The sequence below is a fragment of the Malurus melanocephalus genome, unplaced genomic scaffold (genome assembly GCF_030028575.1).
Source record: "Malurus melanocephalus ecotype Western Australia unplaced genomic scaffold, MMel_1.1 scaffold_22, whole genome shotgun sequence".
NCBI classification, from domain to species: Eukaryota; Metazoa; Chordata; class Aves; order Passeriformes; family Maluridae; genus Malurus; species Malurus melanocephalus.
In genome coordinates, this window is record NW_026623254.1 from 4,261,767 (window position 1) to 4,279,134 (window position 17,368).

General features: G+C 40.1%; 2 protein-coding genes across 4 annotated transcripts; one reads left to right on the forward strand and one right to left on the reverse strand.

Moving 5' to 3' along the window:
• The first annotated feature begins 171 nt into the window (after positions 1 to 171).
• On the forward strand, positions 172 to 5,497 carry ETFBKMT (electron transfer flavoprotein subunit beta lysine methyltransferase). The gene is made up of 3 exons (XM_057390109.1): positions 172 to 521; positions 3,016 to 3,146; positions 3,659 to 5,497. Exons 1-3 carry the CDS (start codon positions 202 to 204, stop codon positions 4,021 to 4,023), a joined length of 816 nt encoding a protein of 271 aa, XP_057246092.1. The 5' UTR covers positions 172 to 201; the 3' UTR covers positions 4,024 to 5,497.
• A 1,319-nt stretch (positions 5,498 to 6,816) lies between these two features.
• Positions 6,817 to 16,065, reverse strand: AMN1 (antagonist of mitotic exit network 1 homolog). Of its 3 annotated transcripts, none has more exons than XM_057390113.1 (7): positions 15,963 to 16,065; positions 13,678 to 13,810; positions 11,274 to 11,418; positions 10,702 to 10,919; positions 9,255 to 9,311; positions 8,241 to 8,352; positions 6,817 to 7,706 (listed from the first exon to the last, which is right to left on the reverse strand). In XM_057390113.1, the coding sequence occupies exons 1-7, from the start codon at positions 16,007 to 16,009 to the stop codon at positions 7,633 to 7,635; spliced, it is 786 nt and encodes a 261-aa protein (XP_057246096.1). In that variant the 5' UTR covers positions 16,010 to 16,065; the 3' UTR covers positions 6,817 to 7,632. The 3 variants fall into 3 exon arrangements, with proteins under 3 accessions (XP_057246096.1, XP_057246093.1, XP_057246095.1); XM_057390110.1 differs by lacking the exon at positions 15,963 to 16,065 and adding an exon at positions 15,508 to 15,618; XM_057390112.1 differs by lacking the exon at positions 15,963 to 16,065 and adding an exon at positions 14,585 to 15,214.
• Positions 16,066 to 17,368: the final 1,303 nt, after the last annotated feature.

Sequence of the window (17,368 nt, forward strand, 5' to 3'; positions counted from 1 at the left end):
GACCTCCTCTTCCTAAAGTCCCTGGTGGTGCCAAGCCTTGAAGTCACTGAAGAAACATAACTTATATATCATTTTTCGCCTTTCAGGAATTGTCATCCATCGCTATGAAAAACAACATCCTGTRAGTTTGTTTCAAGCCTTCTGCCACATCAGTTGCTTCAGATAAGCTCTCCTAGGGAAGGTTTGTGTCCTTGGAGGAACATGGCCTTCTGTGGCTGGAAGTGGCTCCTTCTTTTGGGGAGGCAGAACACCCTTTCCAAGGTCTGGAGAAGCAGGAGGGGAGGCCCCTCGGTGCGCTGGAAGCGCTGTTGCCATTGGAGTGCGGGCAAGTCTCTGGACCCCGAGGTGAGAGCGTTTCTGGAGGAGAACACCGAGGTCACCAACAGCGGGCACCTCACACCAGAGATCCGGCTGCGCCTCCTCACCCCTCGCTGCAGGTTCTGGAGAGAAAAACCTGACCTGTGGCCTTACGGGGACCCCTTCTGGGCWATTTACTGGCCAGGAGGCCAAGCCCTCTCCAGGTACACAGTTCACTACAGCTGATAAGTCCWCTGTGCCAGGATCAGACCTTTTTAGCTATTCCTAGTGATGTATGTTTGCATAGTATGGGTGCATTATCCATTCTCTCTGCTTATACAGCAACACYGTGATCTCTGCTGGTTTGCAGTGAGTTTCACCACCTGCTTGTGTCTCTTGAAAGCAGAAATTTGTTATATTCAGTGGCCGTGCACAGGCTGACAATGGGGCTGAATTTGAATYCATGGAAGGGCTGTGCAGTTGCTATCAAAACCCAGTGAGGTGTTTAATTCTATTGCTTCTTGTTGCTCCAAATGAGAGGATTGCTCTTTTGTCATAACATGTGGGTTTTTTGTTAGAAACAGACATGAGTGTGTATGTGCCTTTGGTCTGTTGAGAAAAGCAGTTTAATGCTGATGCACTTGGAGTGCTGGTTAGCCTGAATCTGTCTCCTCACCTAGGATTTCAGCACCCTTATTGTCAAAATTTACTGGGACTTTTAGTCACATCAGAAGCCACATTTTTACTTTGGCCACTGAGTGTCAAACTGTCTTTAATGTTCCTGATTCCCAAGAATTAATTAAGAGTTCTTTTATTCTGTAAAATCAAATCTCTCACTTTAAACAGCAGAAAAAAATCTTAAYTTTTACAGCAAAGAACAAGCTGTCAGAGAGTCCCCACATAGATGAAAGGGAAGAATCTGAATTGGGGASTTACTGTTTTTCTGCAAGAAAAGCATAAATAAGAAGGCAGTTTTGACCAGGTAAARGATGAGTCTTACTGTTAAATTATAAGTTGATTATCCTGTCATGTAGATGAACTAGAGTGCTCCTAAACACTAGACTGCTAAGTTAATCTCTACATTTTGTTATCATATGATTCATATGCTCAGATCTTTGGGTAGCAGTAATAATTATCTGGCATTTCACTAYTTTATTGTCTTACTGTTTGTGCACTGGTTTGATGTATTAAGAAATGTCAGATTAGCTGCATAATTTGGAAGAGTAAAAAGGGAGCATGAAAACATATGGCTGTCTCCATAACTCTTCCCCTTTCACAGCTGGCATTTCCACAACCTCAGGAGTCTCTTATTTCCAGCTACTCCTCTTGGTGTAACCCAAGATTCCTTGTACCCAGCAGGGCAGAGATGCTGTGTGCCAGGGAATACAGCAYGATCCAGCTGTCCTGAGTCACCACAATCAGCAGCAATAACTCAGTRACCACTCAGCTGGAAACAGGGCATTAGGCCACATCATGCCCTACACAAATTGCTAATGGAACGTCATGGCAAATCCAAGCAGAGGCCCTAGAAAGGTGAAACAGAGCACTTCAGTCCTGGGTGCTGTTGGTAAACTAGGGGCTGTTCTTCCCCTTAGGGAAACATTGCTAAACATCTGAGCTGCTGAGCCTCAACACAAATGTACTGTGCWTGAAATTCTCATTGGGCCTCTTGGTGCCATTCCTGCTGGTGCTTCCAGGCCCAGACATTTCCATCCATCCATTCCCTGTGTACAYGAGTCAACATTTCCCTTACAGTTAYCTGCACTRGAATCCCSCTGCAAAAKCTGTGCTTACCAGTAGGCCTSTGTGAAGAGWCAGCCATCACTCTCCCTGTCAGAAGGCAACACAAACAGAATCCTTTCTTGTTTCTACTTTAAAAGAAGTTACAGCAATTGGTAGTAAATTTATGGCAGTTTGCAGTAATTCATTCCACCCAGGGCTCTACTCCCTGCTGACATTTTGTGTTTTCCTCTTTGCAGCCAATTGAATTTCAAGGCAATTTTGAAGTTCTGAACCCTCTATAATGCCAATAATATGATTCATCGTATTTAACAATAACTACTGCTTGCCTTCTGTCAGTTCTCCACTTCCAGCCTAAAGGTTTTTCAGGATTTSTCTTGGCAGGTRTCAGCAATTAGATGAGGATACCCTTTCTGCTCACCACAGCTCTATTCTTTTTCTTGTTGCTACTCAGGAACACCACTAAGCMGTCTCCAAGTATTTGCATTTCTGTCTGCATGGTTCAGGAAAATAAAGAGGAGAAATTCCTCTTCTTCCAAGCAGTTGCATAAGCAGTGTTTCAGGTTGATGGGTATTCACTATGAATACATCATGTTTGTTCAGTCAGATTGCTTTTAATTTCTACAACTCCTTACTTTACTACTTCTTGTGCATTCTGATGCCTTCTAGTCACCTTGCAGGTTGTATCTGTTGAACAGGTAAGCTCAACAGTCAGAGAAGGAACTGATTGACGTAAAATGTTGCTTACTTGGCTGGATTTTTGTTTGTGGGTGGGGCGAAATAAGGGAGAAAAGTGATGGTTCTTGATATTTATGTCATCTGAGATAAATAAGGAGCTTTGTGGCAGCTGCACATGTGGAATAGTGTTAAGATACTACACTTCATTCCATGTTTGGCAAGAAGTTCTTATGCAGTGTAACATAAACCTCAGAAATGTGCATGATCTTGTTCACTGTTTTAACAGCTTTTCTTTTTCAGGTATATTTTAGATAATCCACGTGTTGTTAAAGGGCGATCAGTTCTGGATCTTGGAAGTGGATGTGGAGCAACAGCAATAGCTGCTGTCATGAGTGGTGCATCCCAAGTCCTTGCCAATGACATTGACCCTAGTAAGGTCTTTTTTTTCCATCTCTCTGTAAAGATACTTACTAATTTTTWAAGCACCTTAACCCAGACTTTTCTTTGCTTCACTTGGGAGAAATTCAAGTTCCAGAGTCCTATGAATGCTAAAAAGAAACATGGATTTTTCCAGTATTAGGAGCTGGGTTGTATCAGCCTCTCTTGGCCCAGATATTTTCATAGCTTCGTAGAAAGAACAAACAGGAAAGTTGCTATCAAGCGTTGCCCATATGCCATCACAACTGGTTTGGATGAGAACTCCAAGCTTGGCTTCTTTGTAGGACCATACCATTTTCCTGTACTTTCACGTTAGAGCYTAGATTTTGCCTTTCCCTCCAGACGTCCATAATTGAGCCATAATAAAAACTGTGGAAGCCCCCTGGATAGGATGAACAAAAGTATTTAAGAGATGAAAYTGAAAGATGTGTCACAGAAATAGGTAAGGGGGCCGAGTGGCAGAATCCTAAAATGTAACTTAAATTTTCCTTTGACTTTTCTTCAGTTGCAGGAATGGCAATGATTTTGAACTGTGAACTGAACCACCTGAATCCCTTCCCCATCACCATTAAGAACATCATTAATTCAGAGGCTGGCAACTGGGACCTCATAGTTCTAGGAGATATGTTTTATGATGAACAGCTTGCTGATAGACTGCATCGCTGGCTGCAGAAGTGCATCAGGATACACCAGACTCAAGTGCTRATTGGTGACCCTGGCAGGCATCAGTTTTTAAGCCACAGCATTCACAGTCAGCTGCACAAAGTTATAGAATATTCACTTCCTGAGCACACAAGGCAAGAGAACTAYGGGCTGACATCGAGTATTGTCTGGAGCTACCAGCCCTCAGACACCTTAGAAGACTCTTGAAACTGGCTTTCTATGGGATTCTGTCTCACTTGGTTGGCTTTTTGCAAGTATTTAAAATGAAAATAGGAATTAAACAGGGAACATTATCTGTTAATGTAAAGAAGATTACTGTACCTTCACTGAACTGATTTCAGTCATACTCAATGAGGCTTTTGCTCAGTTTGAGGTAAAAGCTACATGCAAACTGTATTCAAARGGGCCTGCACTGAAGTGCAGATCTACAGACAACTTACATGTAGGAGTCTGCATGCTTGATGTTTCCATGTATATTTGTGTCTTGCTGACATTACTGTGAAATGTTTTGGGTGCCCAGAATACTGCTGTGGCTAAAAGACTACTGTGCTGCTTCTACAGGTTTTTGCAGCTTATTTACAGAGAAAATTATTGTGGTCCTTCATCAAATTTCCATTATATTAGCTCATAATATGCTCAACTTAAAGTGCCTTGTTCTTTTTCTCAGTATCTCTTCTGAATGTCAAAGTAACCCTTTTCCTCTAATAAAAATTTCCTCCTCCTTGAAGCTGCCAGAGTGATTATGTAGGAGTTGCACACAAATCTAAATTCTGCTTCTTAACTGCCAGCCAGCCTAAAAGTTATAATAAAGGAAAAGTGAATAAATAGTACCAGCTATGGGCTAACTTCATCCCCTCAAAAATGGGGTCAAATTATCTACATTCCTTACTTTGCAAGGATAAAACAGGCAATCTATCACCTTGGGAAGCTGCTGAGAGGTGAAGTAATCTTTACTGCTGTGACAAACAGAAGGTAACTAAATAAAAACAGAATAAAAGTCTGATATAATTATTTGTCTCTTGTATTGAGGAGATGCTGGACAAACTCCAGAATAATTCTCAGTTTTATCTGCCAACTAAGAACTAGTTTCATCTGCCAAGCAGGATCAAAAACAAAAAAGCTGATCCTCAGGCAAGATGCTGTAACTATGGCCATTTGAAGAAGAAACTGATGTTTTTCAACCCAGTCTTACAGGAACTATCAACTTTAGCAATCAATTGAACAAGCAGTGATGGGGAACTAATAACTTCACTGTAGAACACAATTTTATCTACATTGCATCTACAACTATCCCAATACTAGATGTTGTGGTAAAAGTTTAAACATATGAAAAGGTTTGTCGTACTCACTCAGACAACCAGGGTATTAATGAAGCAGGAGATTTAGGAGCACAGTCAGATGTATGTGGTTCTATAATCCTACAAGTTTTCAGAACTATCCAAACAGCCAACTTCCAAACTTTAATCTTGAGAACAATATGTGAATATTCTGTAAGGCTCAACCATAAATATCCAAACAATACAGAATACAAAGTGGCAAGCACATATATGAGGTTCTTCTCCCACTTCACCCAGTGCCTGTAAACATTTGTTGAAAATTAACCTGAATCAAAACCATTCCAGTAGAGTTATGCTAGTWTAAACACAGATCAAGGCAGACTCAAGCTCCAATGGTGAAGCATTTAAAGTAACTTACATTAAACTTTCGAACCTAAAACTACAGTGTTAAGTTGTTGTAGTGTTGTACTGCTTTTTAAGCACCAGGTGAAGATGCAACACTTAAGTTACACACTGAGAAGAGGCTGTAGGGGAAGATGGTAAAAATCTACAGCACATTTAAGGGCACAGTATAAGCTGCATTTGCCTTCAGCATGACAAATCCAAGGTTATAGCAGCAAGGGGAAAAAGGACAACTTTGCCACTGAGGTAAGCAGTAGCACTGTTTCACAGAGCTGCCTAATCAGCTATAYGATTCAATATCAAAAATAGTGCAACCCAGATTTAGTGCCAACCCATGTCCAAAAGTTCAAAGGAATGATGGGCCCTGATTGATCCCAGGGATTCCACAAGGCATAACTACTCTTTAGCCAAAAAAAAGGAAATAAAAATGGTAGATTAGGTTTTTAGGCCCCTATCTGTGCAAGGATTTGCTGCAATGACAGCTGTCAGATGCTGGGGGCTACTGTAGCAAAATCAACTCCTTGCAAGGAAKGGTTTGTACTGGTGCAGTTGCACCTACAAGGATCATAGAACACATCACTGGGCTGAGCCTGGTACTGCATGCAGTAAGAGTAAGGGATTTACGCACCGGTATTGGAAAAATACAGTTTTAGTTACATTTAAACAAATTTTCTAAACAGAATTGCACTTTCATAAACCATCTAATCAGCAGAAGAACAGAGATTGTCAGACATCATAATATCCTTTAATATTGGCAACAAAAAATATCTTCCATGCAACTTGACCTGAACTTTAAATAGATTAATATAARACTGGTTTATTTCTGCAACATCTARGTGTGGCTATGACAAGAGTTAAATTGTAAACTAAACATATTCCTTATGTTTGCCTAAACTCTTCAGGTTTCCAAATGTCATTAGATCCATGTTAGACCACTCTAGCTAAAGCCTTTTACTTCCAGATCCAGAGTATGGACCCAGAGTGCTTACAAAGCTAAAATGGCTGGCACTAAGAAGCTTAATGCAGAAATCATAACTAGACCTTATGCTGGTTCAAGAAAGCCAAGGAACATGACTTATAATTGTGATGAGAGCACTGCTCCATCAACTCAAAACATCTTCTTTAATATGACTATAATTGAACAATACATTTACTGATATTTTCAGCATCTGGGGGACACTGGATATATGACAAACTGCATACAGCAGAACACATACTATACCCTCCTGAGATTTAAGTGCTCAAACACTACATTTGGTCCTATTTCACTCACAGATATGCTTATGAGTACCAGTGTTTTGTATAACAAAAGGATTTTCCTAAAAGGATTTTCATACAGAAACATAGGCAAAAGCCAGAGCAAATTGAATATTTGCCCATATAAAAAAAAAATTTCTTGCTTATAGCTACTGCTCTGAAATTTGTAAAGTCACCGTAACAATTTCAAAGCAAGTTTATGTTTACACATTCAGACTCTAGTTTTGGATGTGTAAAAATCCATCAAGTATTTGATGGTAAATAAAAACAGCAACCTGCAGAATCAGTAACATCAGAAGAAAGGTACCTACATTTTCCATTCCAGACCTAGCAAAAGTACATGGTGAAAGGAGATTGTTACTACTGAAAGTACATCTGTATTGCTGTTACTGCCACCTCCATTCACCAGTTCTGTCAGTTGATTTTGTCAGATTAAACTCCCAACTTGACATATGCTTCTGTGCATCAGTGTTATGTTTGGTAYTTTTAGTTGCAAGTACCCTCCCAGAATACAAACTCAGAACACAGACTTACTTAAACTGGGTTTGTACATAGCTACATTGCTAATGGATGCCAAGGAGCAGCCAAATCCGGCACATCAAGAAGGCTGAGCAATGGCAGCATAATATTAATTATAGTTTAACCTTCCTCTTCATGAAATATGATCAGCAATGCAAAGACAGACAGGGCTCCAAGTAGAGACAAAGGGGAAGCCCGAACTCACAGGCAAGGACTGGAATAGCAATGGAGACCTCCAGTGGGAAGCAGCAGTGATGCAAGCTGGTGGCACAAAAGTCACCAGCCAGTTCTCCAAGGTGCTTGTTTGCTGAAGGAGCTCTCCCACCTGTAAACTTGTCACTCCTATGTACAAGATAACTAATCAGTAAACAGTCCATGTTAGTTGCTTGATTTTGTTTGATACRATGAGCTGCTCTAAAGCATCTCGGGAACGATCTGAAAAAGAACAAAGGAATTTSTTGTTATTCATTCAGAATATAGAGCTGGTGTTCAGATTAGGTACACAACACAGTAAAGGAATTCTGCATGCATACTTCTCTTGCTATTGCAATATCACACTTCAGATGGACCTGTGGTAATACAAAACCCCTGGGTTCTTTCTCTAATCACTTAACTGGAAAGCATCACAAACCAACAGCAGTTAAAAAACCCRCAGGCTGTCCCATTCCATTGTTTCTTGAATTGATGCTGTTCCCCACATTTTTCAGAAGTCTTTGGGTCTTCATCAGCATGCTCATGTGGGGGTTAAGAAAAAAAATCCAATTTCCAAAACAACAAAAAAAATCCCCTCTCTGAAGGCARTATTTCAAAGTAAAATTCTCACCTTGCTTTGAAAATCTCAATGTATGATGATTATTTTATCTAGTAAGCTATTGGGATTATTTATGAAGTACAATGTGCTTTTTCAGAATGCAAGAAGGTATGATCAGTAAATAATTATCTTCTTACTCCCTGTGTGATTGGACCTACCTGTTATCAATGGGCATCCATGGAACAGAAAAATATGTATCTTGGGACAACAAGTAAGGACAGCTTCCACAGCAACATCTGTCAGATTCACACAGCGCTCCATGTGGATCTCCTGTTAGGAAAACAGGAATGCCAACAGCTTGTCAGAGCAGCCAAAGTTTTAGAGGCAAAGCTTTCCTTTGCCCAACCAATTTCAGAGATCCCCAACCAGAAAGAATTATCACCTCTGTGAATTGACATCATATGTGGTCCTGCACAGGCCACAAAAATACCCTAAGGAAAAATAACACAGCTTTTCTATGCAGAGTCTAAACTAGAAACATAAACCTGAGCTTTCCCAACAAACAGATATCATTCAAGACAACTGAGAAAACTCTTCAATAAGATTCCATGGTGTTTCAGATCCATCACTTTCCCTATGACATTCTATCAATTTGTTGTCCAACAAAACAGAACCCAAATTCAAACTAAATTCAGCTCTTTCCCAAAATAGGAAATATATATGAGCCTCTGCCAAAGTTTCTGGTACTTCTATTTATCTACATGGCTCCTAAAAGAAGTCTAAGAACTTATTCAAGATGAGACTAAATCCTGCTCTTTTCTTCATTTCTCTGCAGCTGTACAACTACTATCTTTTGTACATACTAGGAGAAGATGAAAAGCAGAACAAATAAACCAATCATTACCATTTTTTTCCCCTCCTCTCAACTGCCTTACCTATCAAATGTAACATACAAGAGGAAATGCAGAAAGACCATCAAATCTAATGAAATTAAGATATGGCAAAATATACTTTGGAGATTGTAGGGTAAAAAAAACAAAACAAAACAAAACAAAACATTGTCTTACTGGAAAGTCTTCCCAATTTATAAATTCCAAGGATTTTGGAAGAGGACATAAATGAAAGTCAGTCAGTAAAAACTCTCACTCAGAAGTAATGCTGTTGATAATAACAATTCTTAAATGCAGGCATTTTCTTTTATTCATCCTTTGTTCTCAGGTTAGGTCAGTTACCTTTAAATTCTTCGAACATGTCCCACTCACTAGTGCTACAACGCCATCATCTGTTACCTATAGAAAAAAACCACAATGGATTAAAGCTCAGGTTTTTCAAGCACAGCTATTTGGGTGGGAAAATCGTATTTATTTATTCCCTCCCCGCAGTCAGTGAATACATTAAACACTACAGTATTTTCTTCTTAAGTTAACTTGTAGAGAAAATTATCCAAAGTGGGTTTTTTTTCATTCTATTAAATACTGTTTCATTTTCCTACCATGTGATCCATCCTGGCTTTCTGCAAGGATGTTTCCAACTATGTAACTGCTATTTCTGCAGCTTCCTTCTCTCATTTCACAGTGGGTACACTAATATGGTCAGAGCACAGCAAATTTTAATTTCTGGGTTTAAACAGCATTTCTGCTCTACCTAGACCAATTTAGGTTGAGAAAAAAAAGTAATCGTAACAAAAAAATAAGAAAATATGCGTAAACAAGTAGTTAAGAAAGTTTTATCTCATTTAAAATACACACAGGGTAGTAGCAATTCTCTGTAAAGGAAGAGAGGCAAGGAAATWAAAAGCAATGAAGTAAGTTTGGAGATGTAAATTACAGAAGTAAAAGTTACCAAATGAAATATTAAGTCTCTTTTGATACCCAGCTTCTGGAAAAAACAAAAGAACAATAGCATCCAAAATAAGAACCTCCTACATGTTTTTGAGCTCTGACATTTCATTGTGAATGCTCAGTACTGGACTCACATTTAACATAATTACCATCAGCATCAATTGAATGCTACACTTACTGCAAAAAACCTTTCCCTCACTTCATTATCTCACTGTAATTATGAAAAATGTTACAGGATTGCTTTTGCAGYTCATTTCCCCCTTGTTATGCTAAATACTGTTGTTAAATCCTCTTCCCTGCCATTTCTGACATTTAAAATGTCATTCTTTTAGTGTTGACTCTGTAACATAACTGACAAGCCATTCAGAAACCACAGTCACTCTTAAACTACCATTTAATTATGGAGTGTTTACTTCCACTAGGGGCTTGGATTGTTTGACATCCTAGATTATTACCCACATCAGCTTGTCCTAMCTGAAAGCAGGCCAAGAAATCTGTCCAAGATTCTACTTTCTTTACACGGGACATTTTGGATTACTTTACAACCTAAAGAAACTGATTGCACTAATTAAAGATACTGAAAAAAACCCCTAGGTATATTCTAACAAAAGTTTGTCTTTGGTTGACCATAGATGTGGTAATACCAAAATGTCTATTTTTCCAGTTACCAATATGTAAAATACAGCTTTCCTTCTCCTTAAGAGGGAGAAATTAGAAATAAACTATGCTCCTCAATCTTGTCAGAAGGAGAGCTAAAAAGACCCCCTTTGAATTTTATCACAACAATCTTAAAAAAGAAACAAACAAAAGCCAACTGGTCAACTGCAACCGTAGCTACCTGAGTAGATGAGAAGTCCACACTGTGAAGAAATTTGCAGTTTTGTCCGAGTGCCTGCAGAGATGCATCCATGATGCCTGAACAGCCACCCAAGTTCACGATTTGTAGGAATTGGCAGTTGAGTGCAAGAGCAAGAACTCCACTGTCTGTTATATCACAGCACCTTTTGAAGGATGCTTCACGCAGGTAAGGACAGGACAAGGCCAGTGCAATGACTCCTGCCAAAAAAACAACATTTCAAAGAGTTATTCATTCTTTAACATAACCACCATGCTGAGTCCAAAGGCTCTGGAACAAGTTTTGTGGAAGGAATAATTAAGATACAGTGGAAACCATGATCAGCATACATGGTTTTACCAGAAATCTAGCAGGAGAGTRACCTGATAGCTCTCTCCTAAGATAGTTAGTGCTCAAGGCCTGTAATTTACACCCCTGAAGAGACTTTTAATTAGCATTCAGGAGTTTTTTTAAGCAATATTTACCCTAGATTTTTTTTTTTGCAATTTATTCCACTCTAAGAAGAAAAAGAAGCCAGAAATAAGTTCCCAGTTATCTGTGCATAGATAACACACCTTCTGAAGTGATTCCAAATCTGTTTTCCTTGCAAGAATTTAAGTTGATTTTTTTCAGCTGCTTGCAGTTATAAAGCTGTAGTAATGCATTATCTGAAATATCACAGTCTCGGAGGTCCAGAGACTCCACCGCAGGGTGCAATACCTGTAATGAAAACCCAACCATTTCAGTCAAACTCTGCTACACCATCAAACATGCAATTTGCATATAAAATACCTGTAATATTAGACATCACATAGGGATGGGATACGAGCCCTAAGAAGTAAAAACTAATGAATGAAAATGAAATAATAATAATAATAATAATTTTCATAATAATGAAAACTAATACAGTCTATTTGTGCAACAGTTCAGCTCTTAAGAGCATGAATGTTCAATTCCTGTGACATACAGAGAAGGAATACGTTAATACTGCTACTTAAAACAGAGGAAATACTGTCTTGATGGTTCACTTGATACCAGCAGTGCTTCTACCAGCACAGACATGTTCATACAGGACAATGCCCTTCTTCCCAGCACAACTCTGGGGACAGAAATCTGCAGTGCAAAAAAAATCCCGTCTCTGATGAAAAATTAAATCTGTATTAACAGATAAGAGTGATGTTTGAAAGGTATTTTCCCCCAGAGTGTTTTTCTCACCCACACACTCATGCTCTTGCTCATAAATAGCACTCTCATTATCATACCATGAGCCAGTACCAAATCCTCATTAAATGGAATCTTTCAAGACCTAGATTGGAATTTTTCTGAAATCTTTCCCAAGAGAACATTTATGAAAGTTGGACCCAGAGCAGTAGGCCTCAGATTTTAGTAACAACAGCCATATACTCCCTTCAGCTTGTTACTCCCTTTCTTAACTCCTAAGGATAAAAGCATAAATTTGCATAAACTAGCAAAGATAACAGCACAGCTGGCAGGTTTGTTAAAGGCCTATTCCTCCTCTTGTTTACTCTAACAAGGTAGCACAAAGATACTACAAGGACAACAGGCTTTCTGTTTTGCAAATATGTAAGAATTTTAGATAGACTAAGGGTTGTCTGGATGCAGCACACAAAAAAAAAGACATTAAAAATACAGGCTTATGTCCTGTGGACATATGCTGAATAACTATATAAAACTTTATGATGAAAGGGAGTTAGAATAAGGAGYCTGGCATGAATGTGGATGGCTGCTCCAAGCAAAAAACACAGTAAGGGGGAAAATATGCACGATAACACAAATTTGGACCAGAATAGAGAGGCAAGAGATTAAATAGAAGCTTATACAAAAGTTCAGATTAACAGAATTTTAACTGAAATTTAAGCAAAAATCTTTAAAAAAAAAAAAAAAAACCCCAAAAAAATCCAACCCCAAAGAAAAGACACGAAGGACATGTACAAAAACAAATGAGAAACTGCTGGCATAGAAAGCTAAGGTATAAAATGCCCAAGGAAAGTCATGACACCTAAGGATAGAATTGCAGAAATTGAAGGAACAGAGAAAGGAAAAACACATGAAAAAAGAACCAGAGCAGAATTTCCCAGTATCACACGGAAAATGGGATCCAAGAAAAGGCACTGATCAACTGCTGAATGAAGACAAAAACAGATAAGACTTTAGAAAGAGACAGCAGAGAAGTCTGTAAATTAAACTCTCTAGTTTATTTGCAGACTAAAAATATCCTAATAGATTTTGTGCATCTATACACACACAGTCACATGGCTTTAACTATATAATCTCTGAGGATGTTTTGGAATTATTTCTCACTGAAGAGATAGCGTAAACCAGATTTTGTCCAGTCAAGTTTTTCAAAATAAGATACATTTGATTTTTACTCAAAGACTTACTCTGTGTAAGCACAAAAATATTTTATCTAAATAGTTTTGTTTGTAATTTTTCCACAGTGYCTCTAGTCTTGGCTTCACTATCGTGACTCTGAGAAACAGATTATATTCGTCTGTTCTGAGTTACAGGACAAAGCAGGAATGCACAGGGAGTAATTCATTTTCTATTTCACCAAGGCCACGCTTTAGTTTTCCTCAATTCTCAAGCCTCCCTTTGAGGCTGAATAAGATAACAGTAAACAGATGTGTCTCTGAATTTACAGCTGAAGGAAWGTCATTAACTGGTGTTATATTGAAACACTGACACACATCAGTAAGCAAAAGGGATGGGAGAACTTGAACTAGCAATTTCTAGCTCTGGCATCATTATATTTCAAAGAAGTAAAATTTAAATAAATTACATGGAGATTGCATGCTAAGTTCAATAGAATTTCTAAAAATTTGCTGAAATCCTTTATATAATATATATAAAATAAATTATACATGAGCTTGTTGAAAACATCACACTCAGGAACAGACTGGAGTGAGAGGCTACTTTCCCCTCCTGAAATGGAGAGCTTAGTTTTGAATGGATTCTTACCTCACTGATATTTGCATCAGTTATTTGCCCTTGCCTACTCATTAATTTAATCAGTTTATCCTTTATGTTGGGTGGCAATGACTTAATATCTGCAGAGTATCTGGAAAGGTTCTTTGTCAGACACTGAAGGCATCTGAAACAAAGGAAAGTTACAGTACAGTCAAAAAGAGGCATTACRTATTAGAAGCAGAACAAGCAAGCCATAAAATGTCATCTTCTGCATYCAGCTATGGAGATCCCTTCAGACCTTATGGGTTCCAGCTGTTCCCTGCTACCACTGACCCTTTGGGGTCAATCAGCTGATCCTACTGTGAAAGTGTTCCSTAGGCAGCTGAAGGCAAAAATTAGACCATTTTTTACTGTGCCTTCCTCATGCTGTTATTGAAATTCTCAGTTGCACTGTGAGCTGTTCAGCATCTGATCTGAATGAAAATCCCCTTGATTGAAACTCTGAGGACACAGAAACAACACTGCCAGGACAAGTGGCTGAGTGCAGGGGTCAACAGCAGCCTGGAGTTATGCCAAATTAGATTTAGCATTTAACCCTGGCTCTGGAGTTCCTACAACTAAGTTTTTTTCTGCAACAAAACCTTGCCTGGCATCAGAATGCCACCAAACTGCAGGAAATTAAACTCACACCAAAACTTTAGAGAGGTCAAAATATTAATGTTTTATGATCTGAAGGGTAGCACAGACTTAAGCTGGGAAAAAAGCAAGATTTCCAGCATGGAAGCACATTATAAAAATAAAATAAAAAAACCCACTGAAGTTCACACAGTGTAGTAAGGGTACTTCCAGCAGGTCCTTGGAGGTGTATGGAGGAGACTGATTTCAAACAGAATCTGGGCAGTTTAACTCAGAGAGGCCTGCAGAGACCTTTATAAACCCAAGCACACACCACAATCACCTTTAACTCATTCTTCCTACAGAGATGTGCAAGAATCCARTGCTTCCATGGAAGCTCAGTGATTCCTGGATGAACTCAGCTGACTGACCTACAGAGAAGCCTGTACCAAGCTGTGTCTCAGTATATACTCAGAAATCAATGTGAGTTAGGCCAAGTCTTTCAGCTACAGTTAACTGTCYCTTGCCACAGAATAYTAAATTTAGGTCGAGTTATTATTGAGATTAGTCATGTTTTTTTCAAAAAGCTAGTTGATACTCTCGTAATACATTACTGATCTGCAGTTTAAGCAATCATTCAAATTATAAATTTTTCACTGTTATTCTACTTTATAGGAAACTCTAAGACATTTATTAGGTGCACCATGGCAACTATAATCTCATCTTCAGGGCTTTAAGATATGAATAACAATCTAACTGTACTCTTCRCTAGCTATTCTTCTTTTATCTTTCTAATGAAATATTTTATTCCTGTGCTGTTTCTAACTTCCTCTGGAACACAAAGRAATTTGGCATTGACAGACAATGGAGAGAACARAAATTTTCAGTTCCCCTTTAAGTTGCAAGATAAAGCTTAAAGACTGACTAGCAAATTAGATAAAAGAATATAAAAGCAGACACACAGGATACTGAATATAGCTAGAACCAGCGGATAAACAGTCAGTGAGGAATACAGTGGTTCTTGTGCCAAAGTTATGTARCAAGAARCAAGAGTSCAYGCCTAAGAGAAGTTCAAGGCAAAGTCATCYTCTGCAACATWGGGAACACTTGGTGATCAYGAGACAGCTTCAGACGACCCTSTAAGACCACAAAAAGACTTCCAGYAGGAGGTGGRTGCATGGAAAGTAGTTCCAGGGTAATTCATGTCTATGTACTACCCAGGAATAGCACTTTAAAGAACACCTACGAACGTGACAGAATAAATACCTGGTTGTAAAGGGTCACGACAGAGGAAATATGCTTTCTAATGTTTGTAATACTTCAAATAGTGTTAGAAAAATTGTTCTTAGCCGATTTCGGTATCAACATGATGAAAAACTCAAAGCAAAACACCATTCACTGGATTCTCTGGGGCCAAGCGAAGCCAGGGATCCTCAGCCGTTCCCTGCACATCCGGATCTGTCAAGGATCATCCTGTCACCTCCCTGCCAAACCTCGTCACCCCGTCACTGCTGTCACTCCTCCCAAACGGGCACCTCCGACACACCCTGCCACCTGTCCCGCAGCTCCTGAGCGCTGCCGAGCCCTGCCAGGASCCGCACCCGCTGCAGCCGCTCCAGCACCGCGGGCACAGGCCTGCCGAGCCCGCTCCCCCTCCCTGCGCCCCGGCACAGCCCCTCTCGCAGGGCGGCCAGGCGGGAGCGTGTCGGGGCGGCACTCACAAGTCCAGGAGGAGCCGGACTTCCTCGCCGGCGCCGTCCCAGCTCATGGCGAGGAGCGAGGAGCGCGGCGGAGCCCGAGGAGCACAGCGGGGAACGGGCAGTGCGGGGCCGCCGGTGCGGCCCAGCGGCTCCGCGGTCGGGGCCGAGATGGCGGCGGCGCCCGGGGGATGATGGGAATTGTAGTCCCGCTGCTGGCCCGCCGGGGATCGCTGAGGCGAGATGGTGGCGACGCCCGGGGGATGATGGGAGTTGTAGTCCCGCTGCCGGCCCGCCGGGGATCGCTGAGGGAGCGCCTCCCGGAGCGCTGCGAAACCTGACCGCCGCAAAAACGGGGCTCTCATTCCCCGTTTCCACAGCTTAATAGTTAAAAGGACCTGTTCTGCCAAGCCTGGAAGAAGTACAGCGGAGGTTGGGAGYCCTCAGGGAAGGGACACAGTGGTTTTAAGAGTCCTTTCCCTCCTTGCTCCCGTCGGTGGTGTTATTCCACACCCCCAGGTTTCCTATTACTGCCATCCATCTGCAGAGATAAGAGCCTGCTGTCTGCCAGAGCTTTCGTCCTGCAATTAATTTTGTGAAAAACGAGGTTCACTTTGCTGTGAAAATTTAAAAGTTTAATAAATGTCAATTGGACACACAAAAAGCAAAAGGATATGATGTGCCAGGTGCCTTGGCAATTTGCCAGAAGCACACCTGGTATTGACAGAAACCTCTTTAAATACATTCTGTGTTACATCAGCCTAATGCCTATTAGACATTTATGCATATTTAAACTTGTCTAGTAACTGTTTAACATGGATGCGCCTTTTTACAGTCTGGTTGTTTTATGCTCCTGGGGTCACGTTCGTGTGACCCCTATTCCATAATTTCAGCAGATGGTCCTTGTCGATAGAGAAGTATTTATAAAAGGGTTCCCAACACTCCTGACCTTTCCATGCAGATAAGCCCATCCAAAGGTTGGGGGTCTCACCAGCCAGACTCCTTGTGCCACAAACAATGGATGTTTTACAAGCTCCTCTGACCAGAGACTTTTTCTAATACGAATCCATTCCCCCTTTTGGTCAGGATCTGTGTTGATAGCTTTGGGGAAGGTGATCCTTTTCTCATGCTTTCCTTTCTCCTTTTCTTATCTTTTGGTCAGTGTAATTGCAGCCAGGACACCATTCATAATCTCAAGGAGTCTCCCTGTAGCTTCTTGTATAGTTTTGCTGTAATGTGCAAAAAAAATCCTACATGGAAAAGTTTAAGTGACAATCTACAATATTTCAGTTATTGCAAGATAATCAAAAGTGTTCTATAACTACATCTGAATTACAAAGAAAATAAGAACAGTAATTATTTCACAATCATGTTTACATAACTAAACTTCTTCTACAAGTAAGACATCATATTATGATGCACTATATATA